Source organism: Artibeus jamaicensis, unplaced genomic scaffold, assembly GCF_021234435.1.
Source record: "Artibeus jamaicensis isolate MK-2021 breed Jamaican fruit bat unplaced genomic scaffold, CSHL_Jam_final contig_2790, whole genome shotgun sequence".
NCBI lineage: Eukaryota > Metazoa > Chordata > Mammalia > Chiroptera > Phyllostomidae > Artibeus > Artibeus jamaicensis.
This window is the reverse complement of record NW_026521616.1, coordinates 2,622,966-2,642,553: the sequence shown is the minus strand read 5'-3', so window position 1 is coordinate 2,642,553 and position 19,588 is coordinate 2,622,966. Positions and strand designations below refer to the sequence as shown.

Sequence of the window (19,588 nt, the reverse complement as noted above, 5' to 3'; positions counted from 1 at the left end):
TCGTTTCCGTACTTTTTCCCTACGATGGCTCTAGTGGTGCTGAGTTGCCTTTAACTTCATTTGAAACAATTTTGTTAGATTGTATTGTGACAGCTGCCATATCAGCATGCATTTTTTTAAAATCCTCACCTGGGGATATGTTTATTGATTTTATTTTTTATTATTTTAAAAAATATTTTATTTATTTATTTTCAGAGAGAAGGGAAGGGAGGGAGAAAGAGAGGGAGAGAAACATCAATGTATGGTTGCCTCTCATGTGTCCCCCACTGGGAACTGGCCTGTAACCCAAGCATGTGCCCTGACTGGGACTTGAACCACAATCAAGTGGTTCGCAAGTCCACACTCAATCCACTGAGCTACACCAGCCAGGGCTTCAGCGTGCATTTTTGAAAAAAAAATCAAAGCTGGTGAGTTTTTGTGTAGCCATTTTAATATTGAAGATGGAATAAAGTAAGCAACATTTTTGGCGTATTATGCTTTATTATTTCAAGAAAAGTAAAAATGCAACTGAAATAAAAAAAAGATTTGTGCAGCGTATGGAGAAGGTGCTATGAGTGACTGAACATGTCGAAAGTGGAATTTGTGAAGTTTCTTGGTACTGTTGACATTTTGGCCATATAGTCCTTTGCCGTGGGGCTGTCTTATGCATGGGAAGCTGTTTGGCAGCACCCCTGGCCTCTACCCACTAGAAGCCAATAGCAGGAGACAGCTGACACAGTCAAAATATCCAAATCAATAAAGCTATTGGTGAAAATGAAAAATGTGTCCTTTATGGAAAAAACTCAACGGACTTTTCGGCCAACCCAGTCGGTACCTGGTGTCCACGTCAAAGTGAGTTGTGTGTGAGCGACGGCAGGCGCCAGGGAACGGGTGGGCGTGTGGACCGAAACCGGGCACGTTTGGTGTCAGAAGCACTGCGAGTAAAGACAGCTCCCACTACAGGGACATACATGTGAACACATCAGTGGGGTGACTTTGGAAGCTGTAACCACAGAGTCACACAAGGCTCGGAAATATTCAGAACTCAATCAAAAATAATTTTCAGCTTCGTGATGCTATGAAGAATATGAAAGAATATACAACTCCTTCAAGTTCAAAGGTATTTAGCGCTAGACTGGAGGCACTCAGTTATCCCCAGAGGTACAGGAATGCAAAATTCAGTCAAGGATGGTGTAGCCTAGGGAGGAGTTGCCAGCTTCTGAGGCCAGAGAGAAGATTCCAAAGGGACCCCAACTGGAGACTTGAGCTACAGGGCTCTGAAGGTGAAGAGCGTCCTATGTGGAGGGCAAGGACAGCGCACTGTGACGAGGGTCATCCACCTATGAAACCTCCATGAGCTGCGAAGAGTCTTCTAAGATGATATAATTGGAAGGACACACTGATTTCCTTTTCAAGTGAGCATCTTTCAAATCTAAGATCTAGAATTGAGTTTAGAAATGTGATGGATAGTAACTAGGCATAGAGTGGCGATCACTTTGTACTGTATACAAATACTGAATTATTACGTGTTACGTATACCTGAAACAAATATGTACCAATTTTATCTCATTTTTTTTTTTAAAGAAAGAAACATCAGGGCACACCAGCCTCTGGCATTTTTCTCCCAGTCTAGCTTAAATGTCACTACTGTACTGATCTCCCCTTAATTAAAATTTTCAAAAGGCTCCAGAAGCCCAAAGGGTCAGGTTCACAGACCTCAGCATGGAATTTAAAGCTCTATACAACATGGCATCATCAGCCTATTGCCCATTCTCCCTGTAGTACACCATAGGCAACCTGCTCTGGCCTTTGCCTAGAAATGTCCCAAGGCTCTTACTAAACCCCATACATTCTGTAAGGCCCTGCCCTATAGCCACCTCCTCCAGGAAGCCTTCCTGGCTCAACAGCTCCAAGCAAGTCTCCTCTGACCTCAGATTATTCCATTGTGTGGCCCTTCACTAAGTGCCACCTTGATAAGAATGTCATGTTGCTCTTCTACATTCTCATTTCACTGTGCTTTAGTGCATCTCTGGTTTGATGGGGCCAGAGCAGACAGGTCAAGGTCAGTAGGCCATGTCTTACAGGCCGCTGGCAGGAATGAGTCCTGAGGTTTTAACTCAACAGATCAGTGACCAAGGAGCAGGAGGCACAAAACACTGTGCCAGACTACAAAGCCAAGAGTGAGAAAGCAGGAGTGGGGAAGGTGGGCGAGCAGACAGATGCGAACTGAAGAGAGGCTAGAACAGGCGCAGGGGAGTGAGCGCCGTGGAGCCAGCGGACGAGGAGCAGGGGGATGGGCCAGCTGCAGGGCTGGGCTGCAGCGGAGGCGCCCTGGCTGGAACAGGGTCCTCGTGAACCTCCCGTTCTCTCACTGTGGCAGGGCTGGCTGGCTGCCGCTCGCCTGGGCGCGCGGCTTCTCCAAATCGGCTTTCCGATCCTGGCTGCCTTGAAGTTGGGAACACATATGTACTTCTCACCCCTGTGCTGCCAGGGCCTTCGGAGATGGTGCCAAATGAATGCGTCTCGGAAAACTCTCCATTCTCCTCCTCCTCGGCTGTGGTCACCCACTTTCTGGCTGCCTCGGCCACACCTAACAACTGAAGCTCCTCTGTCTGTAATATTTGTATGGTGACAACCGGAGATTCAGAAGGAGAGTTCCCTTCTCCACTTTCTGAAGGCGGACAGAAAATAATCCGTTTAATTGTTCTGTGCCCTGCCAATGTTCCACAGAAGGGCGCCCTCCGGCCTCAGTGGTGTGTCCAAAACCAGTGCTGAATTCTTGAAGAGCCCATGATCTCTCTTATGAGATTGCTGTTCTGTGCCTACGCACCCCACTCCCACCCCAAAGGGACCTCTGAAGCACCTCGCAGAGCACAGGGAGGGCACAGGCTGCCAGCCTCAAACTAACTCTGTATTATATAGAGACTGTCCTTTGGTCATTTATTCGTTTCAGGCGACCCCACGTCCTCTGCACTGACCACCAGGAAGGCCTGCATTGTGCTGGACCCCACCTCCAGGAAAGGGCAACGCAGCTCCCTACCTCGGGGAGGAAGACAGCTGCCCCGTCAGTGACACACGCTGGGAAATGGAGCGTGGCCTCCTGACGGAGCAGAGTGGCCGAGCGAGGCCCAGCACCTGGCTCCACTCCCCGGAACAAGCGTCAGTCCCCTCAGTGCCGTACCACACTTTAACGTCACTGCACTCCGCTCTGTAGTAGTTCCCGAGGTAACTCTCACCCCGTCCACTCGGGCAGCCCTGGGCCTCCCACTGAACTGGTGCTGGTGGAGCTTGAGAAATAGGATCCTGTGAATTTAAATCTACTCTATCTTCCAAAAAGGATTTGAGGTGCCTTAAAAAGTGCATGATAAAATCCAACAGAAACAGATGAAAATATACCCTTGAAGAGAAACCAAGAAAGGAAGAGAAAGTGAGGCTAGAGTCAAGGGCACGCACAGCAATGGTCGGTTCTGCAAAAATTGCTCAAGTGGCTACAAATGCCACTCTGGGTTTTCCAGGGGCAAACGCAAAGAAAGAATCGTGGTCTGTAATGAGATTCTAAGTATACGAGTGTGAGAGAGACCGCCTGGAAATAGCCTCTGCTGGGGGCCTGAGGTTAATTTCCTGAGCACCGATTCCTCCAAGTGGGATATTTAAGGGAAACATTTTAGAGAATTTTTTAAGGCCTCTGATGGATATCGCCAATGCTCTCCGAAAGGCTGTCCGGATTTACATTCCCACCGGCAATCTGCTCAGCCTGCTCTCTTCCCTGCCCTGGGGATTATCGTTATTATTTTGGCTGGCGGGGGAGTTCTTTGCAAATGCGATAGATAGAAAATCGGGGTTTTCATCTGTAACTCATGAAAGTAAATCATGCTGAATATTTTTCCTATCTGCTCTGACGCTCTCCACGGGGTAAGCCGCCTACCTTCGCTGAGTCGCCTCTTCCCTCCCTTTCCCACGGAACCTGGGAGGAGCTCGTTTTCTGTGAAGGGTATTGAGCCCTTTGCCATCGTGTTGTCAATATTGTTGGTTGCCTTTGTTTAAGCATTTTGACATCCAAGAGTTGGGTTTTTTTTTTTAGGCTGTAAAATCTCATTTTTCCCCAAGATAGTCAGTTAAACGTTTATTAAGTGCCTACTCTGTGCCCAACACTGAAACCTTCCAATTTTACTAATAAACGAGAGGTTAAGTAACTTGCTCAGGGTCGCTCAGCAAATTATTTGTTGAATGAGGAAGTAAATGAAGGAGGGGAGATAGAGTTTCCTCATCCCCCCCCAAAGGGGCAACTCCACCGTGAGGCCCCTCCCCCTTCCAGCCAGTGCAGAGCAGTGAGTCTCTCTGAGAGCACCAGGCTGCAGGACAGGAGCCTGGGACGTCCCCTTTACCTCACCCGACTCCCCGCCTCCCCTCGTAGACCAGTAAACACTGCCAGGGCACTCGACTGCTCTTTGGAAAGAGAACTGCTTCCATTAATAGGAGGTAGAACTCCATTAATAACTGCTTTTTTATTAATAGGAGGTAGAACCTCCAACATTCTCGGAAACTTAGCAGACCTAGCTTGCTAATACCCAAGACAGGGACTCTGGACCAGCAGCACCAGGGTCACCTGGGGGCTGCCTAGGGACGCGGGGGCAGCCAGCCCCGCTGCATCAGGGCCTGCGCGTGCCCACGGTCCCCAGGCGGTTGCTAGGCACATCCGAAACTGAGAGCACCAGTTGGGAATTAAACTTCTTTTTTTGAAACTTTAGCTCTAAACAAAGCCATGTGCTTTGCTGTAAATGGTGAAGAAAACAGTTCAAGAACCTGATGAGCTGAGCTCCCCCATAAGCTGTGGACTTCGTGGGTAAATCTGAATTTGCCCTTTTTTTCATGCCCCGTGTAACCCACGGAGCACCGTGAACTCCAGAGACAGGGTTCTCTCTACCTGGGGCCGACCAGCACCCGGTGCTGCCGACACAAAGGCAGCGGGTCTGACTCCGAACAGGCCCGGGAGAGCTCTGCCGAGGGAATACCCGGCTGGGTGAAGGCTGGAAGGAGGTACTCGCGTAATAAAGAACAAAACCGTAGTTGCCTCACTGATAATAGTTTTCTCTGAAAAAGCACGATCAGTACTCCAAGTCCTGGCCTGCAACATTCTCAGGAAATCAATTTTCCCACCTAAAAGGCAACAGCCACTCAACTCTCACCATCATGCTTCAGGAAGCATGAGAAATGCTTTCTGACCATTACCCTGTTAATGCTCCCGGTGGGTCTTTGTGCAGAGATTTATCACGCCCACTTTGCAGATGAGGAAACTGAGCCTCAAAACACCTGAGTGATGGAACCAAAGACCACTCTCAGGTCTGTTCGACAGTAAGACCCACGGGACAGGGTTCTGGACAGGGCACTGAGGGGCGTGTACTCTGTGGCATGGCCAGGCCAGAACCCACGAGGCCTGGGGGTGAGAAGTAGCTGTCTCATTGGACAAGTGTGTGCTTAGGAAACAGTTTTGAGGAGGTTTAACCTACAACAACATGAACTTCATCACATGTAATTTAGAAGACGGTGAATTAGCAAGTGAACATGCAGGGGAAAACAGAGGGTCTTTTCCCTCTGAAAGGAAAAACAAATGTGTGGAGAGCCCTGCTAAGCAGGTTTCCAAGCCCCTGAGTCCGGAACGCCTACCTTGGATTCCATACAGCCTGTTGAGGCGTGACCGCCGGGCCTCGTCAGTGTAGGGGACGGCGAGCCAGGGCATCTCGCTGAAGTACTGTTTGAACGAGTCCTCTGACCTACAGACACACGTGGAAACAAGGCTCTGTCACCCGTGAATGCACACCACTGGGTCCTCCCCGCCTTCGGCCAGGTGGTGCCTGGGGCCCTACCGATGCAGAGGTGTCTGATCATCACGTTCAGACACAGGAGGGGCTGTTCCTCCCATTCCAGGTCCACCAGGAAGCAAAGGTCCCCACACGACGTGCGGGCACCAAACTGCACCCCCAGGCCATGTCCATGGCTCACTCCTCTGCATCCCACTGGCTTAGCTCATGCCCAACATTTTATTGATTGATGGGCTGACTTTAGAGAGACAGTAGGCGAGGGGAGAGAAACACGATTTGCTATTCCACTGACTCATGCATTCGTCTGTTGACTCCAGGATGTGCCCCGACCAGGGACTGAACCAGCAACCACATTGGGACAATGCTCTAACCAACTGAGCTACCCAGTCGGGGCACTTTTCACTTTTCACCACAGACGAATGTCACCTTTATAAAAACCCTGGATGGTCTGACACTGCATTCCCTGTAACACTCCTGTTTTGTGCACGTAACAGTGGTATGCACAGGACCATGCTTCTAACTGTTCGCAAACACCATGATTCCACACGTAAGAAATTCCAGAAATGACGAATCCAACCAAGTGATAAGAAGCAGGTCGGGGGTTCCTTGAAACCGGGGTCTGGGGTGAGACTGACCCAGAGAGGCATGAGGGAGTCTTCTGAGTGATGGAAATGTCCTCTCTCTTAATTGTGATGCTTACATCAGTCCACATATTTGTCAACATCCACTGAACTATATACCTAAAATGTATGCATTTCACTGTATGTGAATTACAACTCAGTAAGGCTGACTTTTTTTACAGCTTTAAACAAGTGATTACTCCATCTGCCACAGCTTCAAACCTGTCCCGGCTCACAGGCCCTGAGGTGGGGAGCAGTGGGACAGCGGGGCAGGACCACAGGCCACTAAACCGAGCAGGAAGCAGCACAGACGTCAGGGCTCCAGCAGCGCAGGATGTGCCCCCCGCGTGCTGCTGCAGCCCTGTGAACAGGCCCTGGGCAGAAGCAGCTGGGGGTTCGATTTGAATTGGGGCAGGAGTTTTGTGATGTAGGAAGGTCACTGGGGATTAAAGCCAGCGACAGGGCAAAACGCAGAGGAAATTGAGGCTAAAAGGACCCGATTGTACTCCAGGAAGAAGTCTGCCCTTGCGGTTTTTGTGCAAGCGCCCAAAGCAGGTGGCCAGAGCGAAGGGAAGTGCCCGCACGGCCATGTCAGACAGACACCACAGCCCACTAGTCTCTGTCCTTTTCTTTCCACCCTTTCCCCCACATCCTTTACCACAACCCCAAACACTGAACCCTTCACACAAACACACCCTAATCTTAAACGACCCAGGCCTGAATCAGGATGTACCTCCATATTTACAACAAGAACAAGTTTTTCTCGGCTTCCCTTCAGACAGTTCTAAGGGTAAACGTGAAATGTATCTGCCCCTCTGCCAATACCCCCAGCTATGTCTCCCCCAGTCCCGGACTCTGAGCTCTGCACTACAGACGGGGAAGCATGAGGCGGCAGAAAGACACACGTCCATCACCCACAGGGAAGGAGAGCCGCGCTAACATTACCTGTCTGCGCTAACAAAGATGATCTCGAATTTCTGGCCTGCCTCCTTGATCTTCCGGTAGGATTCCACCAGGACCCGAGTGAGGCTTCGGCAAGGGGGGCACTGAAAGAGAAGATTGGGATCCCGTAGCGTGACTTTGCACCTTCAACGTCCCCTTTCCCAGCCACTTGCCATCGGAGAGCAGGCAAGCAAGACCCCAGCAGAATTGGGCTGGCAAAACCCGGGTCATACAAGAGGCAGAAACAAACGTGCCTCCCGTAATGCGGGGGTACGGCCACAGTGCCCTCCCCAGACCTCACAGCCTGCCAGCAGGCCGCCCTTAAACGGGCCCCTCAGGGCCCCTTGGAAGCCTCACCAGAATGGGTTAAGAAAGCTATCCTTTTAGACGAGTCAAAAGAAGTCATTTTCTTGCCACTATTATCATTCATAACCACAAGCACTTATTGCACGCCAACAGTGCACGAGGCACAGGAGAAAGGAAGAATGCCGGGAAGTTATGCCCGAGCGTCACACCTCCAGAAGCCAATCACAGCTGGTCTCAGTGGTGACACCACTGCTTCCTCCTGTCTGGGCGAAGGAGGGACTGGACACTCACCCAGTGTGCGGAGAAATAGACCCCCACGTGGGACCCCTCCAGGCTGCTGCTCTCCAGGGACTGCCCGTTATTTCTCAGCAAGGGCCCTGCGATGACCTCCCGGAAGGGTTTAGGCCCCCACGGGAATTCCAGACCTGCAACAGGCAATAGACCGAGAAGGTTAAGACTCTTCAGTGCTGTGGCTTCTGACCCAAGAGGCCTCAGGGCTGCAGAGTGCGACATCTTTGTTGTCAAACAGTATCTGTTAACCCACCAGCAGATCTGCAGCTGAAAACACTGGGAGAAAGGCAGGATTCCTCAGTGACGGAGTCCGACCTACTCTCCAGGCAATGGTTCCCGAACTTGCATGACCCCAGGGCCCATCTCCTGGGAGGTTTCTGAAGAAAACAGAAGCCCAGGTCATACCCCAAGTCCCAGGATCCAAGGCCGAAGCTGTGGTTGCAAAAGCCACAGAGCAGACCCGCAGGTAACTCTGACGAGGGGCCAGGCTGGGGGAGCATCGCCGGACAACTCCGACTGCATTCCTGAATCTGCTGGGGGGTTTTAACGTGTGATGCTTCTGGGCCCCACCCCCAGAATTTCTGGTTAGGATAGTGTGGGATGGGGCCCAGGGAACCAAGTGAGATAAGAATTTAAGTCTGGGGAAAGGAGACAGTAAAACCCACTCAACCCAGATGGTCTGAATTCTGATGACACTTAAGCCCCAGGCAGGAAGAGCAAGTAATACGCTCTCAGCTCAAGCAACAGTGTTTTCTCACAGGGTGGTCCATGGACCACTGCCTCAAAATTGCCTGGGGTGAGGGCAGGGTGGGAGGGAGGAACTCGGACTGGCTGAAAATGCAGGTGGCCAAGCCCACCCGGAACAAATGGATCCAAAAGTTTCAGGGGGAGAAGGGACATCAGCATTTTAATGAGCTTCAGGGTAGTGTGTGTGTGTGTGTGTGTGTGTGTGTGTGTGTGTGTGTGTGTGTGTGTGTGTGTAAATCTGAGAACATAAACGTAAAAACTTGGTTCTCTCATGCCCTGGTTTTTACTGAGGGCAATTCTTTGAAGCAGGTGAATTTTTACTGGAAAATTTGTGATCAGGCTTGAACCCTCTAGCTGAGTCAATGTGTGAGGGAAGAAGGCCTTAGGACGCTTTTATGGCTGCAGCACAAGGCGGGAGACACAGACGTTCAACAGCCACTGAGCAGGGTGAGCAGAGCAACCTGCCCACAGTGCGGCCACCCAAGCAGCCGGCCAGCGAGACCGAGGCCTGCAGGGCGTGGGCAGAGCAGAGAAGTGAGGTGCACTCACTGCTGAGCCCGCGAGAGCAACAGAGACTGCTGCTTTGCCACGGTAATATTTTTAAAGGGAAGTAAAATCGCTTAGCCTGCCTCTGATTGTTAAGGTGGCAGCTGCTGTGGAAACAGCACCAGCGGCCGGTTTCTGGGCTCCAGCGGCTTCTCGCAGCCTCCGCAGCCCTCAAAGCAGAACTCCCTCCCTCGGTCCGGCTCCTTCGGCCCATGAATGAAAGCTCCCGGGAGGGACATTCTGATCCCTTTAAAAATCTTAACCATGACCTGGAGAATACTACAATTTCACCAAGTCAATATTCTTTAGCCAAATAAACCCACTTACATGTACAGCTGACCCTTGAACAACATGGGTGAACTGTGTGGGCCCATTCTATGTGGATTTTTTTAACCGACAGTTTGAAAAAACTCACAGATAAAGCCATGCAGCCCGAACCAGATGATGTGAACTTACAGTACTGATAAAAACACACAATGCTGTAAATCTACTTCTGTTCCTTTGGGTTTTCTTCACATCGTTTTCTTTTCTCTAGCTTACTCTATTGTAAGAATGCAGTATATAACCCATATAACATACAAGATCAGTGTTCACTGGTTGTTTATGTTATTGGGAAGGCCCCCAGCTAACAGCAGGAAGTCAAAGTTACACGTGGAGTTTTGACTGCACGGGGGTGGGCACTGCTGACCCCCACGTTGTTCACGAGTCAACTGCCTGCCATGCGTACACTCTCCAGCAGAGGGGACGAGGTCAGGGCAGAGGGACAGCGGGGGAGGCGTGGGATGGACAGGCCAGGCCTCACCTTCCGGGTCGTCTCGGATCACCAGCAGCCCATTCCTGCACACGACCTTCCCGGTGGTGGCGTCTAGGAATATTAGCGATGGAATGTTGGAAATTCGATATTTGTTCCAAAGTTTTAGCTGTAAGAAAAAAAGTTAAAGATGGTTAAGTTCCGAGAAGAACTGCAGAGTTCTTCTGAACCCCTCGGGACTGAGGGGTCGATGGACTGGAAAACACAAAAGCACAGAGAAATGAGTCACTGAGGGGAAGCGGGGCTGGCTGGGCAGAGTGGACGGCGAGGCTGCAGCCCCTGGCCCTACAGCCCAGGGTGAGGCGGGGCCCGAGTCAGAGCTGAGGCCGTGGCAGAGGCTGATGAGGGATAAATGGCACTTACTACAGGGGATCTCTCTCTCCTGCCTCTCCCCTGGCACTTTCTCTAACAGCATAAAGAGGCACTGGAGACCAGTGTGGCTCGGTGGGTGGGGCATCATCCCACAAAGCAAAAGGTCTCGGGTTCGATTCCCAGTCAGGGCACGTGCCTGGGTTGCAGGCCAGTTCCAAGGAGGGGGCACATGAGAGGCAACCATTCATTGATGTTTCTCTCTCTCCCTCTCTCCTTCCCTTCCCCTCTAAAGATAAATAAATAAAAAAGAAAATAAAGTTGGATCATGCATTTTTTGAACACAATCAGACCAGGTGGTTAAGGAAAAAAGGGAGGCTTTCTATTGGTGCCTCTCCGCCCTATCAGCAGGCAGACGCTCCCCTGCTGTGCTGTGTCCCCTCTGAGCCCGGAGGGAAAAGGGATGGGCATCCGACAGAAGACCAGAAGTTAAAATCTGCCCCACTCACCGCTTCGCCAGGCCCTGGGACGCTGGCAGTCATTATACGCATGTGCCCTCTGGCCAGCAGACACTAGGGAGCGATATCCCGAGCCAGCCACAGCCCTCAAGTCTCGGTGCCACTCAAAACAACCCACAGTCTGCTGGCAGGTTCTTGAGGCTGACTGTGTGCCCTGGGTCCCAGTGGGATGTGGCCGAGCAAACAGTGCAACAGCCCACAGACAGGAGCCGCGCACGGGCAGGCTCACTCTGCTCCCGCTCACTCTGCCCCCAGCCGTGGGGGTGACACTGTTTGGGGGTGATCACTGTTCAGGTGAGCCACTGGGTGCTCGGGAACGTCACTGCTGAGCCCAAAAAGCTACATAATTAAACAAAATGCAGAGCTATCAGTACACCTCCAAGAAAGAAAGAAACAAGGGGGAACTGAAGAATGGCCCACCGGTGATTTTGCTGCAAGCCTTCCTTCCGGGGGCGGGGCCCAGGAGAGCTGGCCACCGGGCACGGGCAGAACAGGGCACAGATTTGTCTACGGAAACAGGCACCAGAAGTCCGACTGCGTCCAGCAGAGGGAAAGCTCTGTGTGGCTGTGATTATTGTTTTTAATCCAACCCCAGGCGGTGAGGGAGTTGGGCAGCATATCTGCCAAGAAATGTTCGGCTTTCCTGCCTGTGGAGACCTGGGTCTGGGCAGGAAGGGTGTGGGACCCCGCCTCGCACGGGATGGGCCCCGCCTTGGAGCTGCGTGTTTTTCCCAGGCCCACGTTTCCGATGGGCTCCCCAGGCTAGCCCAGGACTCAGAGCAAGCGCGATCCTGCGCAGCCAGTCTCCAAGGACCAGCGCGCTGACGGCATCATCCCAGGGGAGCCGGGCACAGGGTTCAGATTCAACAGTCTTCAGAGAAGAGGTTCGGCAACTAAAAACGACCGTCTGCTGCTGGGGTCGGCTTCCCAAATTGGCTGGGGCAAGGACCCAGCCAGGTTATTTTTTTATTTTAAAGAGGGAAAAAAGGAAGATTAAGATTATTGGATTTCTCTGTTTTAAAAAGTAATTAATAGGAGACAAAAGGTAATTAGTGGAAAAAATGGGAAATGCAGGACATCACAGAGATTGAGAAAGGAACCACCCACGACCTGTGAACACTCAGACAGCTCTGTGCTGGGCTGCCACCGCTGGCGATGGAGAGGCCCGCGCCCTACAGCCTCACCAACGTCATCGCCAACGTCAGCTTCCCAATTTAGTAGGAAAAAAGATATCCTATTTTTTTTTTTAGATTTTATTTATTTATCTTTAGAGGGGAAGGGAAGGAGAGAGGGAGAGAAACATCAATATATGGTTGCCTCTCGTGCGTCCCCTGCTGGGAACTGGCCTGCAGTCCAGGCATGTGCCCTGACTGGGAATCGAACTGTGATCCTTTGGTTCGCAGACCTGTGCTCAATCCACCGAGCTACACCAGCCAGGGCACACATCCCATTTTTGCTGCCTAATTTTTACCTATTGATAATTAGGCATATGTGTATATATAAAGATAATTAGGCATTTATATATTTTTACTTATTGATAATTAGGCATACATATACATGTAATTGGGTATGTGTGTGTATATATATGCCTCTTTTTTTTTTACAAATAGAATAGCTTTCTCTTCAGACTAAAAACCTACTTTGAAGAATCTATACTTTACAATGAGCTGTTTTTACAACTCCATCTTTTCATTTGGGACCTAGATCCCATTCTTTTGTGCACACACACACACACACATACACATATAACCGTTGTATGAACAGACTGCTTTCCCCAGTATGTTTTACAACTAGTTAAGTGCCGAAACTCATTCAACAGATACTAACTGGGCCCCTTCAATGCGCCAGCCTGTTCGAAGCACAAGGGACACGAGAAGGAACGAGGCGGGTGAAGCCAGTGCCTTGGCAGAGCTTCTCTTCTAGTGGGGAGACAAGAGTAGGGACAGAAAAATAATTGCAGGCGCTTGTGATTGATGGAAGTTAAACAAAGCAAGGCAAGAACAAAGCATGCGGAGGGGAGTGGTATATATTTCACAGAGTAATCAGGGAAGGCTTCTTAGAAGAAATGGCATTTGAGCAGAAGACCCCAACAATGAGCGAGCCATAAGTGCATCGAGGAAAGCCACCTGAGGCCCAGCGAAGGCGAGTAGAGGCCAGCGGGGGCCGGGGAAGGCTGGAGTGGACGGAGCCAGACAGCGTCGGGAGGGGAGGTCAGAGGGGCAGTCGGACCCGATTTTGAAGGCCCTGCAGACTGGTAAAAATCATGGAATTTCATTCTAAGTATAATACGGTGAGGATAGCAGGGGAGTGGTATGAGCTGATCTACGTTATAAAAGGTCCGTGTGGCTCCTGGGAAGGAACATGCCACAGGGGAAGACAAGTGGAAGGCAAGAGACCAGCAGGGAGGCTACTGACAACAGCTCAGGCAGGAGCCGAGAGGTGGCCAGGACTTGGGTGACAGCAGAGACAGTGAGGACGTGACTGGAGATAGCTGATAGAGTAGGTTGACAAATTTATTTATTTTTTAATTTTTTTTAAATTTTATTTATTTATCTTTAGAGAGGAAGGGAAGGAGAGAGGGAGAGAAAGAAACATCAATGTATGGTTGCCTTTCGTGCATCCCCTGCTGGGAACTGGCCTGCAGGGAACCGGCCTGCAACCTTGGTATGTGCCCTGACTGGGAATCGAACCGCGATTGTCTGGTTCACAGGCCCGCGCTCAATCCACTGAGCTACACCAGCCAGGGCAACAAATTTAATGTCATGAGGTGATGGAAAGAAAAACATCAAGGATGGCCCTGGCCGGGTAGCTCAGTTGGTTAGAACAGTAGCCCAATATGTCAAAGTTGTGGGTTTGATCCCTGGTCAGGGCACATAAAAGAGTCAACAAATGAATACACAAATAAGGGGAACAATATATCGATGTTTCTCTTCCCCCTCTCCTTCCCCTCTCTCTTTAAAATCAATAATTTTTTTTTTTTAAAATTTAAAGAAAACGATCAAGGACGTGCTGTGGTCGGGGGATGGAGCGAACGTGTATGAAGGTGTGATAAGCCCGGGTGAGGAACAGTGGAGGGGGGTGGTCCGCACAGGTCAATCTGAGTCGCCTGTTGCACGCGCCAGTGGGGGTGCCAAGCAGGCGCCTGGACTCACAAACCCAGACGAGCTGGGGGTGGGGCGCAAGACACCAACCAGGGGCCTCCGGTGCCTGGATGGGGTCGGTCATCAAGGGAGGGCAGGGCTGCAGAGGAACAGAGACCCCAGGGCACAGCCAGGGACCACCAGCACGGGACACTGAGAAGCAGTGACGAGTGACGTCAGGTGGAAACGAGGAGACTCTGGGACCCCAAAAGGTGAAGAAAGTGTTCTGAAGTAGGCAGCTGTGTCGAATGCTGCTGAGATGTGGCGCAAACTGAGAACTGACCGGCGGATGGGCCACTAAGGTCACCCATGACCTTAACGGGCAGGGAGCAGTTGTGGCCCCGTCAGCGGCAGTGAAGCCCCGCGGCAGACCGCCTGGAAGAGGTGGGGACGGGCTGCCCGAAGCGAGCCAGGGGCCCAGACAAATTCGAGTCCTCTGGCAGACATGGGAAGCATTTTGAGGAGCACAATAAAAAAAAAAAAGAAAGGTTATAAAAAGAGAAAGAAAATGGCAGATAAAGGGCTGAGTGAGACTACAGACAATTCTCTTTAAGAGTTTAGCTGTAAACGGAGCAGAGAAGTGAGATTGTAGCTGGAAAAACGCATGATGAGGTCAGAGAGAGAGTATTTTAAAGATGGAGTTAGAGGGAGAATATTTTAAAGATGAGGTCAGAGGGAGAATATATTCAAGATGGGAGATACTGTAACATATGCCATTGGGGAGAATCCAGAATAGAGTACAAAACTGATGAAAAGGAATAATACAAGAACCAAGTCCTTGAACAGGCAAAAGGATAGGATCTAGGGCACAAATGAAAAGATGAAGTTGTAAAAACAGCTATTTTAAAAATATATAGTCTTGCCCTGGCTGGTGTGGCTCAGTAGATTGGGTGCCAGCCTGCAAACTGAAAGGCCGCTGGTTCGATTCCCAGTCAGGGCACATGTCTGGGTTGTGGGCCAGGTCCCCACTTGGGGGCATGTGAGAAACAACCTTTCTCTCCCTTATTCTTCCTCCCTTTCCCTCTCTCTAAAAATAAATAAATAAAATATTAAAAAATATATATATACACAATATTTTACTGAATGCAATATTAGCCACTGGTTTCAGACAGGTAGGCTTTAACATGGTAAACAAAACAGTCTAGAATACTACTCGGCCTTACAAAGGAAGGGAATTCTGCAATATGCTACAACATGGGTGACCGCTGAGGACATCATGCTAAGTGAAAGAAACTGGCCACAAAAAGACAGACACTGTGTGACTCTACTTGCAGGAGGTGCGTAGGGTGGTCTGAGGACAGAAACTGTCATGGCGGCTGCCAGGGGCCGGGGGTGGGGAGTGAGAACTCACTGTGCCATAGGTGTCGAGTTTTGGGTTTGCAAGACGAAAAGAATTACGGGATGGATGGTTGCACAGCAATGTGACAGTATTTAGTGCCACTGAACTGTGTACACTCAGAAATGGTTAAGATGGCAAATTTTATCACACACAAAAGTTGCCTTCCGTAACTTTTTGGTGAAAAGTTTCACTAGGAACAGACAGTTCCTTTCCGGTTATTCCGAGCAGTCGCTCCGAGGCTAACCCGCGTTCCTTCATAAAGAATTCTTCCCTGGTCACGTGTAGTGAGGGATCACTCCAGTCACATCGTCCCTGGCACTTGGGGCTCCTACAGCCTTGTAACAAGACTCTCTGTGGGTAGCTAGACTGTTTCCTAAAGTCCATGGCAGCCTGTGAGCCTTAAATATGAAGATGGCAGATGAGACATGATTACAGAGAGCAGTCTGAATGTAGACACCCATACCATACTTGAAATGTGAGCATGTGACTGGCTCTTAGCTAGATTTTTTTGTAATGGTGGGTTTCAGAACTTGGACAACCTGGTCCATAGATGCTTGGCCCCTCAGCAGGAGTCAGGACCCTTCCCCTGGCAAACCTCACAACACAGGCCCTGAAGGTGGGCCCACTTGGGAGAGCCCGAGGGCACCAGGCTAGTCCCCTTAAGATTCCCCCATTGATAGACAAGGAAGACTTTATTTTTTCTGGGTCCCTTATGTAGGCAGAAGGACCATAACACGTGCCCCTGCTCCACCCTGAGTCACCACAGATACTTCTTTTCTCTCAGCATCCTGCTCGGAGAGCGAAGGAGCTGTAGCGCCTCCCACCCTTATCTTCCCTCCCCTCCCAGAGGTCCTCTCCTTTTTTTCCCCACTGGAAAGACAGGGTGTTGCGATAATGTCTTATCAATGGTTGGTGAACATTGTGTTTCCAAGTAAAGGTCCATTGGTTTAGTGAAGAAAAAAAAATTAGGCTTCTGGACTTGTACCTGACACTGCAAAGTTGACCCTCTTGTAGACTAACACAAGGCCGTCTAATTCTGTATGCACAGCAGCAATTTGTTTAGGAATGGCGAAGGTCATTCGTCCACCAGTGATCTGTAGCTTTGCCTGTTACTCCTTTCTCAGGCTGCCGCAATCACTGTCACTCTGCTCTGGAACAGTACAAGGCACAGGAATGACCGTTTGGACCAGGTCAGTTTCGATATGCAAATTGGAAAGTGAGTTTCAGGTCAGAGAAGTCACACAGGCTGGCTCTGATGGTTTTCTTATACTGACTGGAAATAAAGACACGCTGGGGCTTAGAGCAATGATCTCCAACGTTCACCTCTGTGTGTGGGAAGCATCTGAAGTCCACTAAAGGTTTTCAAAAAGGACTCTTGAAAAAAGAGTGGTTTCATAACCAATTTGGAGTCACGGCATTTCTGAGGATAAAAGATACCGACCCCTTCCCCAGAGAAAAATGCGCATGCACAAAAAAGTTCCGATGCAATTTTGCCTAGTTCACGAATCGCCTGAAGCCCGGTAGTGAGCTTGTCAGATCCCATCCCGGTGCGGACCCCAGATAAAGACCCCGTTATTTCAAAGAGATCATTTTAGTGCATAGCTTGACCTTGGTTCAACTGGGAGAGCTATGCTATTGCCCCGTCTTTATTCCTGTTGTGAAAATTCCTGTAGTAAAAATCAGCGTATGCCTGCACTCTAAGATGATGCCAAAGCGCAGAGTGGGAAATTAAAATCTCGCTGTGCAGCGGCGGCTGTGTTCTAAACTCACCCAGAGCTCAGCGCCCCCTGCTGTCTCTACCTGCATCTGCCGTTTGCACAGGGAAGATCAGAACCACCAAGGCCTGGGCACTAAACGTATTTACTTTTAAGGGCCCCAAGAAGTGAGCTATCTTCCCTTCATGCAATAGCAGAGCACTTAATCAGTCAAGAGCATAAGTGCCTTCCTGAATATCTTAAAGTTCCCCCTGGGATGGAAGCACGGCAGTATAGGAAGCAAACAGAATTCAGGGGCTTGCATTTCCATCTTGTCCCTGATATCTTATCAGATCTCAGAGGGTGAGGAGGCACCAGGCCTTGGGCAGGTCGCGCCTTCTCACAGAGCACAGTGACACCTGCATCACAGGGGCCTGTGTGACGTAATGAGGTGCTGTGTGCGGAGACGCTCTGAAAAGGAAAGCACCGTACACGTGGGGCGCATTATTAATATTTGAGTCAAATTTATGCTTATTTTCCTCTTTTCTTGTCAGCATCCTCTTCAAAAAAATGTTTTCCTGTCAACTCTATTTTAAAGTTAATCCATCAACTGTATAGAGTTAGTAGCCTGTACATAAAACTCTAAAAACGGGGATTTCCTTCTGTAAAAAGTGGTATTTTTGCCATAAGCACCCTCTGCAAAACATTTACATTTTTTTTGGCCAGTTTTTATGTGGTCTGTTTGCCTTTTTCTTCTTTCCTTCTTCCTCCCACCTCCCATTTTGGAGTTTCAGATTTTAAAACAGCAACTGCCGCTCTGGGTTTTGCTCTTCCCACTCTCCCACTCAGGAGAGTTCTGACACCACACGTGGTTCTGGCAGGGTTCCTGCTTGTTTCTCCACCTTCTGGCTGGGACGACTGCAGCGTGAAACGCAGTCCAGTCCAGGAAAGAGCGCAGGAGGCGGGGGGCTACGTAGGGCAGTCCCCATCCCCGCAGCCTTTGAGCCGGGAGACAGGAGGGGGAGCAAGAGCTCCTGTCCAGGGGACCTTGGGAGGCAAACAGGCCCGCTGAGGGACAGCCCCGCCAGGCGCTGCCTGGGTGGGAGAGACCAAATGACTTCACACCCAAGCCCTGTTCCTCCTCCAGCAACTGTCCTGGCAAACGAGGCCACCCAAAGTTCATTTTGATGACCCACTGGACGTGCTGAATCACCTTGCACAGCTGCCCAGAGCCCAGGTGACTAATAAATAGGTCACAGCAAAACCCCAAAGCCTAGAAATCTAAGTGTTCATAATTAGTTCGCCGAATTCAGAAGCGAGGCAATGAAGATGAAATGGGAAAAAAAAGAGATGGTATTAGCTCAACTTGGCAAAAATCAAAAAGGATGACAGAATGGGCTCTCTAGTTCCGTAAAAGCGCCCACCCCTTGGCCTGGTGGCCAGTTCTGGCTAATGACTCCGAGGCTGTGGTGGAAGCTCTATTGTTCTAGGAACGCTGGTCAGAAAGGCTTTCACAGTGACCCACGGAACAATGAGGCGAAGGTCAAAAGGGACAGGGAACTGGTGGACTGTAAAAACACAAACTCTGCATCTAAGCTGGTCTGAAACACTGCAGGGGTTACTTAGCACCCACAGATGCAACAGGGAAATGCAACCCGGCGATTTCCGAGAAGCCCCAGCCCGAGTGGGACATGGAACCTGCCTCTCAGTTCTGAGGACTGGGCCCTGCACTTGACTGGGGGTCTAAGTTTTTATTTCTCAACAGCTGCTTGCAAATCCGTGGGATCAGGCCAAAGCTAACACAGATGCAGGATTAATCTACCTTGGTGAGAGCTGCTGGAGGCGTCGCAGGCAAACCTCACTCCTGCCCTGCCGCAAATGCGGACCACAGTCAACGCCACCCTTTCTGGGAGCGTAAGCGGCTTTTGGAAACATATCCTTAAAAGTGTCCCCACCCTTCCTAACCAAACATGACCAAAGCCCATTATATACACAGTGTGAAAGGAGAAACTCCCCTGGTCCCACCCTCCAATGTCAAGGCCGTACATACACTCGAGGTGAGTCGGCACAGGCTGCCTGGGTCTAACGCTGGTCACTTACTAGCTGGTGACCTCGGTCGGAAAAGCTACCCAATTTCTCGCTAGGTTTTCTCATCTGTAAAATGGAGTAACAATGCCCACACGTCATTGGACTATTGTGAAGATTAGATGTGTGACGTGAAGTGCTCAGAACAGGGCCCGGCACAGATCAGGTACGAAATGATTACACTCAGCTGCTATTACGAATGTCAGCTACTGCTGCCACCCCAGAACCATTCTAAATGCTCCACCGGGCCCCGGCCCCAGATCCTCAGAGTTAGGACCGAATCTTGCTTCTGAGGCGTGGTTCCCACTGTGCGATCTGACCTGTGACTGAAAGTTTTCCCCAGCCTGGCACAGCTGTTGGCCAACAACAGTTGGCATGTGTTCTGTGTTCAATAAATGATGGGTGAACAAAAGGAGGAAGGAAGGAATGGAATACATGGAGG

The 19,588-nt window shown here is 50.2% G+C and overlaps 1 protein-coding gene across 4 annotated transcripts in view; it reads right to left on the bottom strand.

The window, feature by feature from the left end:
* NXN (nucleoredoxin) overlaps window positions 1-19,588 on the bottom strand; it is a 142,720-nt gene that overhangs the window by 14,976 nt on the left and 108,156 nt on the right. For all 4 annotated transcript variants that reach the window (XM_053662749.1, XM_037162794.2, XM_053662748.1 and 1 more), the window contains exons 2-5: window positions 10,053-10,170; window positions 7,958-8,091; window positions 7,364-7,464; window positions 5,644-5,750 (exon numbers count right to left, since the gene is read on the bottom strand). In XM_053662749.1, the coding sequence (XP_053518724.1) occupies window positions 5,644-5,750; window positions 7,364-7,464; window positions 7,958-8,091; window positions 10,053-10,170 (460 nt within the window). The remainder of the gene's footprint in view (window positions 1-5,643; window positions 5,751-7,363; window positions 7,465-7,957; window positions 8,092-10,052; window positions 10,171-19,588) is intronic.